This window comes from Cuculus canorus, chromosome W (genome assembly GCF_017976375.1).
Source record: "Cuculus canorus isolate bCucCan1 chromosome W, bCucCan1.pri, whole genome shotgun sequence".
Lineage (NCBI taxonomy): Eukaryota > Metazoa > Chordata > Aves > Cuculiformes > Cuculidae > Cuculus > Cuculus canorus.
In genome coordinates this window covers 20514495-20531040 of record NC_071440.1, presented here as the reverse complement: position 1 = coordinate 20531040, position 16546 = coordinate 20514495, and the positions used below count along the sequence as shown (strand labels likewise).

General features: G+C 40.3%; 1 protein-coding gene and 1 pseudogene across 1 annotated transcript; one reads left to right on the top strand and one right to left on the bottom strand.

The window, feature by feature from the left end:
- Window positions 1–11764: 11764 nt before the first annotated feature.
- On the bottom strand, window positions 11765–12584 carry LOC128850240 (calponin-3-like). Its single transcript, XM_054053234.1, is given in 1 exon segment — window positions 11765–12584. A coding segment is annotated over 1 exon segment (576 nt). The 5' UTR covers window positions 12341–12584.
- A 3422-nt stretch (window positions 12585–16006) lies between these two features.
- LOC128850239 (erbin-like) overlaps window positions 16007–16546 on the top strand; it is a 50078-nt pseudogene continuing 49538 nt past the window's right edge.

The window sequence follows — 16546 nt, the reverse complement described above, 5'->3', positions numbered from 1 at the left end:
CAGCCACTCTCTTTGCCTCCCGGTCCGCTACAGAATTGCCTATCTCTTGTGCAGTTGTCCCCTTTTGGTGAGCTTTGCAATGCATAATTGCTACTTTTTCTGGTAGTTGTGCAGCCTCCAACAGTTTGAGAATTTCCTTCACATGTTTTATGTGCTTTCCTTGGATGGACAATAGCCCTTGTTCTTTCCAGACGGCTCCATGGGTGTGAACCACTCCAAAAGCATATTTAGAGTCTGTCCAGATATTAATTTTCCTCTCTTTAGCGAGTCCTAATGCTTGAGTTAAAGCTATTATTTCTGCCTTTTGCGCATAAGTGTCCGAGCCAAGGGGCCCCAACTCTATTACCTTGCTCATAGTGGTCACTGTGTACCCTGCTTTGCGGTGGCCATTTTTGATGAAGCTGCTGCCGTCTGTATACCATGTGTCCTCAGCATCCTCCAGTGGTTGTTCCTTCAAGTCTGGTCAATTAGAGTAGACTGCTTCAATGGTTTCCAAGCAATCATGAGTCACTGGTTCCCCTGTCGCTCTGCTAAGGAAAGATGCTGGGTTGACAATGTTAGTTACTGTTATTTGGACATCATCCTGCTCCACCATAATGGCCTGATATTTGAGGAATCTTTGTGGGGATAGCCAGTGTCCCCCTTTTGCTTCCAGTACGGTGGACACTGTATGAGACACTAACACTGTCATCTTTTGGCCCATCGTGAATTTGTGAGCTTCCTGGATGTTAAGCACTACCGCTGCCACTGCCCTCAGGCAGCTGGGCCATACTTTACTTATTTCATCCAATTGCTTGGAGAAGTATGCCACTGCCCTCTGGTCCGGGCCAAGATTCTGAGCCAATATTCCCAGCACAATTCCTTGCTTCTCATGAGAGAATAACCAAAAGGGTTTTGTGGGGTCTGGTAAACCTAAGGCCGGTGCCTGCATTAACTCTCGCTTTAATTTGTGAAAAGCCTGAACCGCTCCTCCAGTCCAAGTGAGATTCTTTGAGTCACTCTTTAAAAGTTCATAAAGTGGCTTCACCAAGAGTCCATAATTATAAATCCATAACCGGCACCAACCTGTCATTCCCAGGAAAGTACGGAGTTCCTTGACTGTTTGTGGTCTAGGAGTCTGGCAGATGGCCTCCTTCCGTGCTGCTCCCAAGGTCCGCTCACCAGCTGTGACCTCATATCCCAGATATGTCACCTCATGTCCGGCTATTTGAGCCTTCTGTGGAGAAACTTGATAACCACTTAGTCGAAGAAAATTCAATAAGCTTACAGTCCATGTTATATTTTCCTCCTCTGTTTCAGTGGTTACCAAGAGGTCATCCACATACTGCAGCACTATTCCAGCTCCAGATGGTCGCTCCCATTGCTCTAAATCTTTAGCCAGCTGGTTGCCAAAGAGAGTAGGGCTATTTTTAAAGCCTTGTGGGAGCACGGTCCATGTAAGTTGTGTTCTTCTCCCTGTCTCTGGATTCTCCCACTCAAAGGCAAACAGCAATTGACTCTCAGGGCTCAAAGGTAGGCAGAAGAAAGCATCTTTTAAATCCAGTACGGTAAACCAAGTGAATTTAGACTTCAATTTTCCCAGCAAAGTGTATGGATTGGCCAACACAGGGTATAAATCCTCAGTTATTTTGTTTATGGCCTTAAGGTCCTGAACTATACTCTCTATTTTCCATCTGGCTTCTTTACCGGTAATATGGGAGTACTGTATTCAGATTCACATTCTACTAGCAATCCATATTTCAAAACTCGCCCTATGATCAGGCAAATTCCTTTTCTCTCTTCTAATCTTAAAGGATATTGTTTCACTCTTACTGGTTTGGCTCCTGGTTTAATTTTAACTGTTATGGGTAAGGCTGGTTTTGCCCTGCCGGGCATTTCAATGGCCCACACCCCTGGGAATACTTGGTCCTCCACTTCCTTTGACACTTTCATCTCTTCAGAGGGACTTATCAGGGCCAAACTAAAAAGTTCAATTAATTGGTCACCTCTCACTTTAAATTCTATTCCATCTTTTCCAAATTTTACTTCACTTCCAATTTTTCTAATAAGTCTTGCCCCAATAGTGGCTTGGGTGAATTTGGTATGTAAAGAAACTTATAAATCCCCAATTATTTTCCCAATTTAAACTTCAAAGGTTGAAGAAAATATGTCTTTTCACTTTGGCCAGTAGCTCCCTTCACCATTACAAAGTCATCACCCACAGGTGTCGAAGTGTGATTCAATACCGAAAATGTTGCATGAGTATCCACTAAAAATTCAACTCCTTGTTGTTGTTCCCCTAGCTTCATTATAACCAGTGGGTCCGCTAGGGTGGAGCCCCCAGGTCCCCGTCAGTCATCCTGTTCTATCGGGGCTTGGGTTATGGGCACCATGGGGGCCATCATATTCCTCCTGTTTCCCTGCCTCCCTTGGGGGCAATCTTTCTTCCAATACGTTTACACTATGCACACTGATTAATCCCTAGAGGTGGGCTCCAGAGATCTCTATTTCCAGAGGTCCAGGTTTCTCCTTTCATTAGGACTTCGCTCTGCTGTAAAGCTGCTACCAGAGCCCTGCTATCCTTTTTCCAGTCTTCCTCTGCCACGTTACGGTCTCTTCTTTTCTCTTCCATCTCTCTGTTGCTGAATACTTTCCAGGCCTCATCAAGCAACTTTTCTATATTTCACCCCTCAGGCATTCCCAGCTTCTGTAACTTCCTCCTTATATCCCTAGCAGACTGCCCGATAAAAAGTGAAGCTAATTGCTGTATCCTGACCTCTGACTGAGGATCTAAAGGAGGCTGGCGTCTCATTGCATCTCTAAGTTTCTCAAGAAATTCTGATGGGGATTCATTCAGACCCTGTCAAACCGCATACAATGCTGACCAATTTACTGTTTTAGGGATAGCTCTCTCTATTACTTTTGCAATCCACTCTTGATATTGCTCCAAGAGCTCCATCTGTGTTGACCTATTGGGATCCCAATAGGGATCCTGTAAAGGAAAATAATCTTTTACATCCTCCCCTGATCTTTTAAGGTCGTCTTCAGCCAACTCCTGAGCCTTCTTTAATATTAGTTGCTTCTCAGTTTCAGTAACACTGTCTAGCATTAACTGGACATCCTTCCAATCAGGGTTATGCTGCCTGACTAAATACCGAAAATGTTTTGCCACTCCCACAGGATCCAGTCTGTAGCTTTTTGCTTTTCTTTCCCACGATTCTAAATCCAATGAAGTGTACGGCACTCTAATCAATACAGCATTTCTGTCTGGTCCTACTGCCTCCCATAACAGCGCCTGGATAGGTTCTGTTTTCAATCCCTCTCTTGCCCTTGTGTGACACATGACGGGGGTTCCCAGGACACTACCAGCACCCGTGGTACCATCAGGTTCTGATTCTTCAGAATTTTCCTGTGCCTTTGCTGCCGGTGCTCTTTCGTGCTCCAGTAGCCCTTTATTTTGTGCTTTCCGAACCTTCTCAGGACTGATACACCTCTGCCCTATGCTACATGCAGAACAGCACCTCTTCAACTTGCCCTTTATCTCTTTTAAATCTGGATGATTTTGGAGAGTAAAGAACAGGTCAGCATATGAATATTCTTCCCACTTCCGTTCTCTCCTTAAAAATAATGCCAGTTGTAACAGGGTGTTATAATTCAGGGTGCCGTTTACTGGCCACTTTTCCTGATCATCTAATATGTAGATGGGCCACCACTGATTGCAAAACATTATTAACTTCTTCTTACTCATTGAACCTCCTGGACCCCTAGCCAATTCCTTCCAGTGTCTCAGTATACACCCTAAGGGGCTTGCTTGAGGAAATTCCTTGATTAATTTTGCCCCAATTATGCTACCTTTCTCTAACCTCCACACAAACAGCTTAAATACTTACAAATAACTTGTCCCTAAGTTCTCAGGGACTTCCCACAAGACTAGCAACAACAATTCCCGTCCACAGATTATAAATACTCAAGACAATAAAGTAATCCTCAATCTAGCTGAACAGCACAGTAAAACCTTATGATAGTCTGAACACTGAAACACATTCCTTTCCCGCAACCTGCCAAATTCTGGTTTCTGGTCCCCCTGTCTGTGGGGAAACAGTGTGCCCCTCCCTTTTCAGAGTGAGCAGGCTATCCTCCCTAGTTCTATTCATATGGAGCCTGAAACCACTTGGTGGTGCGACCGGTTCACTCACACCCGCTCATCAACCCAAATAGTTGGCGGTTCAAGTCCTCCTCAGTGCACCCCTGTCCATGCTTTTCTCCTCACCAAAGTTTTAAATTCCTGCCAAACTCCAGCACTCTACCATAATTCAGACAATTCACAGAGCACAAAACCAAATTTCACAACATACAACAGTGAGCTCTTGCTTCGTTCATTTCTGGCTGTCTCCCTCACAGGAGATTAGAACTCTGCACTGAATTGCACGTCTCATGCTATCATGCACTCACATACAAGCACTCCACAACATATAAGAAGTTTGAAATGAGCTCTTAGCAATGTTAAAACATGCACTGTACGGATACGGAAATCTTACAGCACAAATATACGATGATAGCTACCGCACAGAGTGCTCCAGCTATCCCAGCAAGGAGTGCACAAGTTACCATACCTACGAATTTGCTGATTTCCATGGGGTGGGCAGTATCGCTCCCTCACCACGCGCAAGGGGGATTTATACCCCCTTCCGGCTTACAGGGTCTTGGTAAGCTACTACTGTTAGTGTAGAGACAAACACATAACCATTCCAGGAGGGTTATATGTGGTGCTTTATTTCGAGGCCCCGGGAACCAGGGGTATGTGCCCAAATCTGGTTCCAAAGATGATCACGGCACATCTGCAATTTAACCCTTAAGTGTTTTTCAATCAAATGTATATTCAACAGATTACATCATTCCCTCATGCATATGTATTTGAGGATTGTCTCATCATTTGTGTGGACACCAGCATTTTCTTATCTTCACTTGACTACCCTTGGTATGCTTCTGGCCTTCACAAACGTAGGCTGTGCTCAGATAAGGTTGTTAGTAAAAGCGTAGGCTCTGCTCAGATAAGGTTGTTAGTACATTCTTTCTAAGCACTCCCTAATACCATGTACTTGTGAAGGTCATATGTGGTTTGTGAGAAAACTGTCACTGTCTACAGAGACAGGCACAAAGTCTGCACATACTTAACTATAAAGATCAACAAAACTAAATGCTAAACATAATATATATCAAATGCTAAATACAATATATAACCTATGATTTTAATCTTATTATAATTGAGCCCTGATTCTTCAGCTAAATCAACATTTTTCCAACACTACTACCCTTCATCACTGAGTGAGGCGTCCCATACACAGCTTATCAACTCATCCCCTATAACTCCTGCAGGTATCCCCAAATTACATACATGGTCTGTCTCTTCCCCTGCAGCAATCGGATGGGGATGGGAGACTCTCCGGAGAAGTAGTACGGGTCGTGCCTTAGAATGTCCCACTCCCAACTGGTCCAAGCAGATGGGTGGAGAGGGTCTCCTGCCTGGCTCACCAAAATTGTTTTGCGGCTCAGACTCTATAACTCAATTAAGAAATATAAAGCAGGTATGTTTATTGCCAGCTGGGGTGAGAGGGAGATAGCTCTGCCCAAACACGCACACTGTACAACTTAACAAGCAGCTACTTATAGTGTAAAGACATGCATAGTTATAAGCGCCTACTACATATTCATAACTTTTCCCTGCTTTGTATTATAATTAGTTCTGGAAGGTTCTCTCCAGTCTTGCACCTGCGTAGTGCCTCCTGGTGGTCATGGGCCAGAGTCTCAGGCATGAAATCAACAGCCTTCCTCAGGATGATTTTTTTTCTCCTCGAACTGTGCACAGGTGCAGTCCCTCCTATTTGTTTTTCAAACTACTGAACCAGGTGCAGCCAGCTTTCTGCATTCCAATCTCCGCTTATCAGTAAACTTCTGCAAGCTAGCTCTCTCTTGTTATCAACTTCCAAGGTCTTTAAGGCTGTCTCTGATGAGCAGCGTGAGTTCCAGTGAGCTATTTACATTTACAATTAACTAAGTCCTTTGAACTTCTCAGCTTCCCAACCCCCCTTGTCTGCCTTTGCTCATCAAGTGTACATTGCCAATTCATTTATACCCCTGTCAAGGTCACCTCAGCCTCCAATACAGATAATTCTTGGCATTGCCCTGTCACTCCAGAGATCGAGATGGGTTCCATGCCCCTATACCCTGATGGCACCAGAGTACACTGTGCACCAGTGTCTACCAAAGCCTTATACTTCTGTGGGTCTGATGTGCCAGATCATTGAATCCACACAGTCCAGTATACCCAGTCATACCTTTCAACCTCCTGTCTGAAGGCAGGGACCCTCTATTCCCATTCCTGGTCAGAGTATTCACTGTCCTTGCAGCACCAGACCAGAAATCCCCTCACCAGGATCAATGAAGGTGATCTCAGTCCTTCTATATCTACGAGACTGCTAAGTGCCAGGGCAATGCACATAGCCATTGTTTGTATTAAAATGTTCTTAAATAAGCAGGGCAGCCAACAAAACCTGTGAGTCACACAAGCTTGCCACTGAATAACTACTATAGTTGTAGCACACAATACAAAACTGCTGCTGTCTCATGCCCCACATTGGGCACCAAAAAGAACTGTGGTAGGTTGAACTTGGCTAGATGTCAGATGCCCACCATGCCGCTCTATCACTCCCCTCCTCAGCAGGATGGGGGGAGGGAGAGAGAGAGAGAAAGCGAGCGAAAGAATAAGACGGAAAAGATCTCATGGGTCAGGATAAAGGCAGTTTAATAAACAAAAATCAAAGGGAAACAAAAATAAATTATTCTTAGTTCCCATCAGTAGGCAATGTCCAGCCACTTCCTGGGAAGTAAGAAGATAAATGCCTTAATAATGAATGGCTAAAGATAGATAGATTTTTTCAGTTCCATTTGTCAGGTCTCTGTTCCACTAGTTAAGATTAGAAACATGATTTCCCATGTAGTTTCTCTCTGACTGTTTATATTCATTAGTTTCACAGTTTAATTGCTGTCATCATAAGTGTTGTCCCCCATTCTCTCACCTGCTTTTTTTTTTTTTTTTTTTTTTTTTTTATTGTGTTCCCATATCAGTCTTTTAATTTGTTAGACTAAACAAAATTATGCTTCCCTCTGCTACGGCAGGTTTTCCTTTATGCCCAATGATATTAATAGATCTTGAAACTAGCTTCAGTTTTAATTAATCTTTCTTTTTTTTGACAGAAGATCACAGCTTAGAATGGCTTATACAATGTAGTGTTCATCTTGTTTCTTTTTGTTTGCGGTTGCAATCCAGTGTTCTGCTAGCCCTTTTTCCAGCTGCTTAGTGTCATTTCTCACATGATTGACTAATGCATTGGACAGCTCATTTAGAAATGAATGATGACTCTGGAAGGGAATCTTAAGTTCTTGACTTAGTACTGTGGCATCTTGTCCCTTTTGCATTTTTTTTCAGTGCTTAAGGTTGTACAGTTTTTCCCCCTACAGTGTCTTGATAATTCATTGTATCATCTGTAACTGGTTTTTGTGTCATCAGCCAACTGAAGCATTTTTCCAGTCCTTTAAGTTTAATGTTAAAAGATATTGAATACAATAGTCCCAAAGTGGGACTTTGAGCACCGCTCTCAGTAATATTCAACCTGATGCTTAGGAAATAAATCTTTGTGTAATGCAAACTACTTTTAGTATATCCATGCAGCATTTTATTGCATTTTACCTCCACGTTTTATTCTTTCCTTCAAATTTTGTGCTAAAGCTTTGCATAATATTGAGGTCAAGGTTATCCAATCATTTTTCCCTTCTTTATGAGCATTACTTGTTGTCCTTTAGGGATGTTGTACCAGTCCAACCTGTTAGACTTATTAAAAATCACCAGACTTTTGATTAAATGTGCCAGTTCCTTTGGAATTCTGACATGATAAAGTGTGGGGTTTTTTTTCCACTCCCTAATTAGAATGCATTAATAGCTCAGATCCTAGAAATAGCCTTTATGCCAGTGCACAGAAATCTGAGAATTGTTTGTGCTTACTTAAGAAAAAACAAATCTGTTGTATCTAAATATGTCATATATATTTGCATTTTAATATCCAAATATATAAGCAGTGCATTCTAAGGTTGAAGCTCACAGCATGCTAATGTTGAGATAGGGCTTTAAAAGGGAAACATTATTTACTGATGGGTGTTTAAGATAAGTTTATCTTCAGTGTAATTTTAAAAACTTTGAGAATGTTGTCTATAGTGGGATATTGCTTCCAGAGACTTTTTACTGCGATGTTGCAAAGAATTTACTTTTAATTTTGTTTCTCGACAGTTTGCTAATAGTATTTGCAGTAGTACATATTTCTAGTAGTCTCTACTTTGGGATATCCTTTTACATAAATGTACGATGATGATAAAATTTGGGACTTAATTTAGTTCAATAATGATGTAATTCTGCTGAAACTATCACAAAATGCAACCTGCTACAGGATGCATGTTTTTCAGTCCTCTTGCCTTTATATTTTAGTTATGATTTTTTAGAAAAATATCTCTGCATTAGCAAAATTGCAAAGGAGGTGAAAAATAAAGAACATTTCTGAAATTAGCTTTCTAAGGAATGATTACTGTTGAACAGTGAGTTTCTAAGTATACCTGCTGTATATTTCTTCTACAATTTTAAAGACTGTATAGTTAAAGATGTCAGGTTTAGGAAGAATATTTATCTTATCTGTCCCATTTTAGGCCCCCTCCCAGAGTGGATAATGGGGGAAGGAGAAAGGAATGAGGGAGAGAGAGATATTTATGGGTCTAAACCAGCTTTAATGAAACACTAACAATAAAAAGGAAAGATAATATTATTTATTAGAAAGCAAGAAAATATACACAAATATACAAAACTGAAATCAAGTTCCCCTGGGGACAATCACATCAGCACTGATGCTGCAGGGCAGACAGGGGGAAAGTCCCAGACTGGACTCAGCGGCAGATGAGAGCTGGATCCAGAAACTGGATTCAGGAACACACAGATTGGGATAGAAGGCAGGAGAACAGAGAGAGTCCTTTCAGGGTACTGGCCATAAAAGAAGAGAGCTTGACCCTCGTGATCTCTCAGTTTTATACCAAGTATGATGTGTATGGGATGGACTCCTCTGCTGGTCAGTTTGGGGTTACCTGTCCTGTCCACCCCTCCCTGCAGGTGCTACCCTTTTTCACTCCTTTCACTTATGGCATCCACCAGCTTGAGGATGGCCTTGGTTTCTATAGGAATAAGTATAAACAAAGTCTTCTCTATGCATGCCATTGTACCATGTCTTGGCTATAACTATAAATATTAAGCATTACCACATCTAGAAGCAGGCACTGTCTGAAACACATTTTCTTCAGAAAATGCAGTCAGTTAGAAAAAGTTTTAACTGAAAAGTTAAAGCAATAATGGGCTCTGGTTTAGCTCAAACCAGGACATTGTCCTGACAAAGTGTTCATGTAGAGATTTTGTTTTAAATAAAAGTTGAGTTACATTTTAAAAGCAAAGTTGTTTACATAAAATAACACTCCTGCAATGATAATTCTGTTGAGACCATTACACTGTGTATAATTAAAGCTGAATAATACTCCCTTGTAGGTTTGTGTTTAGGTGATGTGTAAATATTTTTGTGGTTATAGGTGTTTACAGTTGAGAAGTGAAATGTTTACATATGAGTATGACAAATCTTTGTGATACAATGGCAGAGGAAAAAGACATTCTGTCACTATGACTTATTTTTCCTTTAGTATAGGTGGACTAATTCAGTCTATGTTTCTTTTTTTGAATTAAACCCTAGTTTTTCAATTCCATTATAGCAATTGAGATACTTAGCATGGAAATTTACACTAGCAATTTAAAGAGCAACTAGACTGAGTATTTGATGTATAATACTGTATTGAACTTGAATTAGCCCTCCCAGTCATAATGGAAGAAGTGACAACTGCTTCAGACCCTGGAACCTAATGTAGTGTTTGAATGTTGAAGCCTTCTGAAAATAAAGGGGTTTAGAGTTGATTGAATATGCTACTTTTTTTTCAGACCAGTGTTTAAAATGAGCCCTGTTACAAAAATGTAAGAAACTGAGCAGGTATCTGGAGTTGTGGGGTGCATCAGAAAGGTGCCGATTAGGAATAATTTCTTCTTAATGTGAAGAAACAGTATCTTATTAAGCAAATCTCCTTCCTTGTTCTCCAGAGTTCTTGAACTGTTTACTTTTTCAGAGGCTGCCTCTAATCTGAGCTAGTAATGGGGATGATCTAATACCAAAAGCAGACAACAGCTACAGTTCTGCTCTTTGTTTTAAGTTCATCATTAGGACTGTAAAGAGCAGTACCCGCAGTCTCCAAAGAGAAAGGACTACTATTCCTCCCTTCTAGAGAAGATCATCCATTCTGTTTGTTGCATTTTGAAAATCCCTGATGCTAAAAATGTAACAATAAACCTCCTGCTGTTGCATATTATCCAAGTCTGCAATGAGTCTGGGAGAGAGAAGATTTACAGGAGATAACATGAACATTTAAAGCTTTGGGAAACAGAACTTAATGTTATAGGACAATGTTAGTTAAATGTAGGGATAAAATCTGTAGAACTTGGTTTGATATTTCTGATGTTTTGCTGTTATCATAGGATCCACATTTCTGCCTGTATATTGGTGCATAGGAAAATGTGGTATCTTCTCAATCTGAAAAAATAATTACTTTGATGTTAAAATAGAGGTGCTGCTAGGCAAGACTCCTGTCTGTTTGCAGAAAATGCAGGGAATTGAGAAAGTCCTGCAGCAGACTATGGTAGTAAATAGTTATGGAAAAATGTTTCCTATATGTCCATTGTGCCCTTGAGCATAATCTAGGTGCCTTGAAAGCCACAAGATGCCACAGGCTATCTTCTAGTGAAGACAGTTATTCACCTGAAGTGTGAGACTTGCCTCTTTGTAGTCCAGCTTTTGGGTTCAGAAGTCCAAGCACAAAATGACTATTTAAATAGTGAAACACTGGAACAGGTTGCCCAGGGAAGTTGTGGATGCCCCATCCCTGGAAGTGTTCAAGGCCAGGTTGGATGGGGCCTTGGGCAGCCTGATTTGGTGGGATGTCCCTGCCCATGGCAGGGGGGATGGAACTAGATGATCTTTAAGGTCCCTTCCAACCCTAACTATTCTATGATTCTATGATTCTAAATCTGAGGGTACTTCAGCAAACAAATTTTGTTTTGACACAGATTCATGTCTTAGGGTGTAGGCACCGTAAGAAGGCTAGGAGGTCCTTTCTAGTTATGTCCTAGACTGACAGCAGTGATATTGCCATGAACTGGGGTTTTATTAGGGTATTCTTTCAGCATTGTTACAGGGTTCATTTTTCTTTTGGAAGCTGGGTAGAGGAGGTAGCAGTTGCTACCAGATGGCAGGTATTGCTGCAGTGCTGAGCTAGGTTGACCTCTGCTCTATTTCAAGGTGACTGTTGCATTTTTAAGTTATTCGTAGGTGTGGCAGTTCATTGCGACTTTCAAATGTATCCAAAAATGAGCAAGTGTCTTGAGGAAAAATAAATACTGTTTAGAGGCTTTCTACTTTTACTTTAAGTATAGTTCTTACTACTCAATCAGAGTTAAGGTTTTTGTCTGTGTCCTTACAACATACTCATTTGAGCATCTTCAGGAAAGACTGATCTGTTCACTAAACTCCTTTTTGAGTCAGGGAGTGTAATGAGTTGGTTTAGGGCTGTTGGTGGGTCACTCTTCTTACAACCCTGTCTGTGTTTAAACCAAACTGTTTCTGCATTTCATTTCTGTTGGTGCAGCACAGTACTTAGGGTCATACACTTGTTGTCCAAGCCCATACACACTCATTCCTTTCTGTGAAGCCATTTTCTTGGTACCCATTTGTAGTGAAATGGTTGAGTTATCCACAGTTTGTAATATGTGCTTCTGATTGTAGATGTCTCTCCTGGTACCTGGTGCCAGCATACCAGCCTGACTGGCTCCTTTGTTAGTGTCCATCTGTAGGCTAATTGTCATCTGGTCAAATGGCTTATGAGTTTGCATTTTTGGATCATAAAGGTGTCTTCTAGTTCCATATGCAGTCATGCCTGCCTGCCTGGAACACTTGTTGGTGCCCATCTGCAGGCCAATTACACTTTGACCAGCTTTTAGTTTTCCTGCATCAAACCTTTGTGCTTGTTTCTCTGCATATTTGACACCAAGACGTATGTATGTATGTAGTATGAAAACCTTTTGGTTTTGCCAGACCCTCTGTGCCACTAGAGTAGTCTGCACTTGAGTCATATTTCCAGTTTCAAAAAGATCATTTGCTTAAAAAATATCATGTGGCTTCATGCCGTAGACTTGGATGGCTTTGATAAAATTCCCAATGTTCTCCAGCTGGTGTCAATTTAGCTTTGATTGATTAATTTTCTTCACTGATCCTGGCTGGAGTTTATTTATAAGCTCGCATAAGATTATGCCATCTTTTAATCCCAGTTGAAAGTTTGCACCAGTGCTCAGCTCTGTAACCTCTTCTATCCAGTTACGCAGATCTTCTTCTATCTAAGGGTCATGTTTCAGGGCAATCTTGTTCTTGACTTCGGCAGAGAGCCCATAGGAGGGGCCCTTGTTGAAGTGGGTCATATCGGTGGTCTCCACACTGCCTGGCAATGACGGTTGCAGGCTGCCTGGAGGCTCCGGGCTGAGAAGCCGCCAACGTATCCTCAATGTAAGAAGGATCTGGAGCTGTTGGAATGGGTCCAGAGGAGGGCTACAAAGATGATCAGAGGACTGGAGCACCTTCCATATGAAGAAAACATTGTCTCTAATTCAAATGTAGAGTTTGCATGTGATATGAATCAATTTTTTTTCCATTTAATATACTTCATTGCTGAAGAAAGTAAAATCTCCTTACAACAGCCAGCTTTTCTAGTGACTCTAGCTAACTATGTGCCCAAGATGTGAACAAGGGCTATGTTCCATTGGAATTCCCTTTTTGTGTGCCTAGGTACCATACTGTGGTGTCTGCTGTATAAAAATGCTAAAACTCACGTCTGGAATGAACTGTATAGCATCAGAAAACGTGAATTTAAATCTTCCAAGTGTGAAACATTCTACTTGTTCATGTGATATAAATACTCTTTGTCCTTCTTTGCTCTTTCTGCTATTGCAAATTTTCAGTAGAAAAAATTAGAGGACATGTAATTTGGGGTAGTAGCTTTGTAAATTGTTGCTCCCAACTGAGAAACAGTAGCTATAATTAGAACTTATAGCTAGTACAGATTTTGTTCATAAAATTACTCTGACCTTAATTGCCATAATTAACACTAATAGCATGAATCACATCCGATATTTTTAAAACAGTAGTTTGCAGAGATCTCTTGTATTGATAAGAGACTCTTAAACAAATGCTGTAATATATTTAAGCCAAACACTTCTGTTGAAGTTGCTGGGAATATTTTTGTTGACTTCAGTGTTTTCAGTGTTTCATCTTTGTTGCAAAACTAAACTATTGTGATGATGTCCTCTGCAGCACCTCCATAATGATCTATATAGAGTACATGCTGAGCTGCCACCTTTATTTTTTTCTTCTGGTACTCTTGTGGTTCAATTAAGGCAGATTAATGATTTTAAGACTACCTTTTAAATTTATAAATTTAAACACATTAATACTCATTTTGCTACAGTGAGGCTCTGAAAAAAATTACTGTATATGTATGTACATTGGGGAGAAAAATTTATTGTGGTGTCCATAGTATGCAAGAGATGAATCTACCTTTCAGGATAATAGAACTGTGCAGCAGTTGACCCGTCCAACCAAGGCATCTGTGGTCTGCCTTTTAACTGTTATGTCAGAACAGAAGCCAATGGGGAAATTCAAACTAAAACAGTTTCCCGAACCTGAATATGTAATTTAAAAGGATCATGATTTACAGCTTTAAACAGTGTAGAAAATCCAAAGGTATTTTCTTTTGGTTTTTGAAGTTAATAATATATAGCAGTGAGTGCTAATATTTTTTGCTGTAGAATACAAATATTTTCCCGGTTGTTCTTTCCTTTTTCATACTTATAGCTGTTACTTTTCATACTCATAATGAGAGATGTATTTGGATAAACTTCTACAAAACCAGCTTGCCCTCTTGCTGAATTAAACATGCACATAATTTTTAACACTAAAGCATAAAGCACTTGAAAGACTGTTAATAAAAAAATGGGTACTTAATGCCAACACACTAAATCAACCCTGCTTTGTGCCAAATGTATCATTTTACTTGGAGATTATCTATAGCCAGATAATGCAAAACTGGCAGTATTATAAAGCAAACCAACTCAATAAAAGTATTTCTAGTGAAAGGAAAGGAAAAATGTGCAGAGACTACTTTAGACGCATTGATCTGATAGGTAGCTGAAAGTTGGGAAAATGGTCTAATGCAGATATAAAAAGTTTTCGGGGGTTTTTTAAGCTTCTGTTATGTAATTGTCAATAGAGTAACCTTATTAGAAAGGAGCAAGTTATTTGAAGGTGTAGTTACGATGATTCAGGGCCCTATCTTGACTATCACACTTCACGAATTGTATGCTACGTGAAGTAAGCGATAGTGTTACTCTTAGTGAAGGTCACAATTTACAACATCAGAATCTGAGGCATAATTTAGATTAGTGCTCTGTTAATGTTGGATTGATTTGACAGCAAGTTCAATATGAATTATGACAGATTTTTCAGTTTATGAAAGGATTACATAATGCTATGGCAGAGAGAGAAATCTGTGTAACTAGTAGATCTAGCAAATTTTTGTTTCCAGTCCTGTATCCCTTCCTTTTCCTTTAGCTTTGAATTTTCCTGTTACTTTAATATTTTTAGTGTATGAGAAGCTTTTTTGTATTTTGTCTGAAGGTACGGTTGCTCTATAGAGAATACAAAAAATCAGAGATATTAATTTTCAGAAACATTGTCATAAAATAGCTGAAAGTGCTATAAATTAGGCAGTGGGGAAGGGGAAGAGAATAACTGAGGCCCTGGTCTTGCAAACACATTGTGTGTGTTACAGTTGAGTGGCTATGTTTGCTATTTGTTCTGGTTCTAAAACATAAGGCCAGGGCTCTTGATGGAAAAACTGTAGCAATTTGTTTGTGTACATTGTTTTTGTTGGATTTGAGGGCTGTTTTTGTAAATAAGACAGTGAAGACTGAGGCAAGAATGGCAACTTTGAGTTGCCTTAAAGCCATTGAGGATGTAGCACTAGCAGAATGGGAAGGGGAAGAATTAGCTAGACCTTGGGTTTGTTTGGAGTGGAATTTGTTTATCTAGTGTAATTTGACAGCAGGGAAGGGTGAGTATGATTGCTTAGATTCTATGAATCTGGTGTTAGCTGTGTGGCCTCAGAGTTGAATGGTGTACAGGAAGAAGGGGGGGAATCACTCAGACTACGGAGTTTATTAGTTTGGGAGACTGACTTTGGGAGTGGAATTTGTTTCAATTCACCTTCATCAAAATTCACTTAAATCAGGTTGAACTTTAAAAATTTTGTTGATATTGCCTGTTTTTTTCTTCATTTTTAAAATTTGTATTTATTTTTAAGCTAAAATTTCAGATTAAATAAAAATCAAAGCACTGTCTAAAAACTGTTGAAATGAAAGGACTATAAAAATGTTAAAATAAGCCCTTTTCTTCCAAATAATAATTTCTCTGTATTGAAACAAATTTGTCAGATTCAGTCTTACATAGCTATGTGTCACAGTTTAACCCTGACCCAGCTAATTTCGGCAGCTAAAACTGTGCAGTTGGACTCCCAATTCTCTTCCCCCCATCCCCCGGGAAAGAGGACAGGGAAATGACAGGAAAAAGACTTACAGGTTGGAAACTAAAACTACAGCTTTAATGAAATGGTAATAATAACAATGAAAATAATTAGAAAGTAATAAAATCTATACAAATATATGAGATTGTGCCCCCTCCCATGACTCTACCTCACCACAGGTGCTGCAGAGCAGACACTGGGGGATGAGTCCACGGCGAGGATGGAGCTGGACTCAGGAACTGGATTCGGGAACACACGGATCCGGGATCAGGAGCAACAGACAGATGAGGTCCTCAATGGCCATCAGCCATCACAGAAGAGAGACAAGAACCTCATGTTCTCTCATTTTATACCAAGTACGACATATATGGGATGGAATCATCTGTTGGTCAGTTTAGGGTCACCTGTCCTGTCCGTCCCTCCCTGCAGGTACGACCCTTTTCCACCAGCTCAAGGATGGCCTTGGTCCCTATATGAATAAGTATAAGCAATGGCCTTTCTGCATCCCAATGCCCTGTGTTATCACTTTCAGAGGAGCACTGTCTGAAAAACATGCAGTTAGCATTCAGAAAATGAAGTTACTTAGATGAGACTGTTAGTCACAAAACTGACTAATTTAGCTCAAACAACAACACTGGTCTCCCTTAATCTGCTTTTTGAGGCTGAAACTCAGACTGTCAGTGGAGTTTTGGACTACTCTCTCTAGTAGCCCACAGTGTAGTTAGCATAGCTTGAAAACAGAAGAAATGGAAAAACCTTT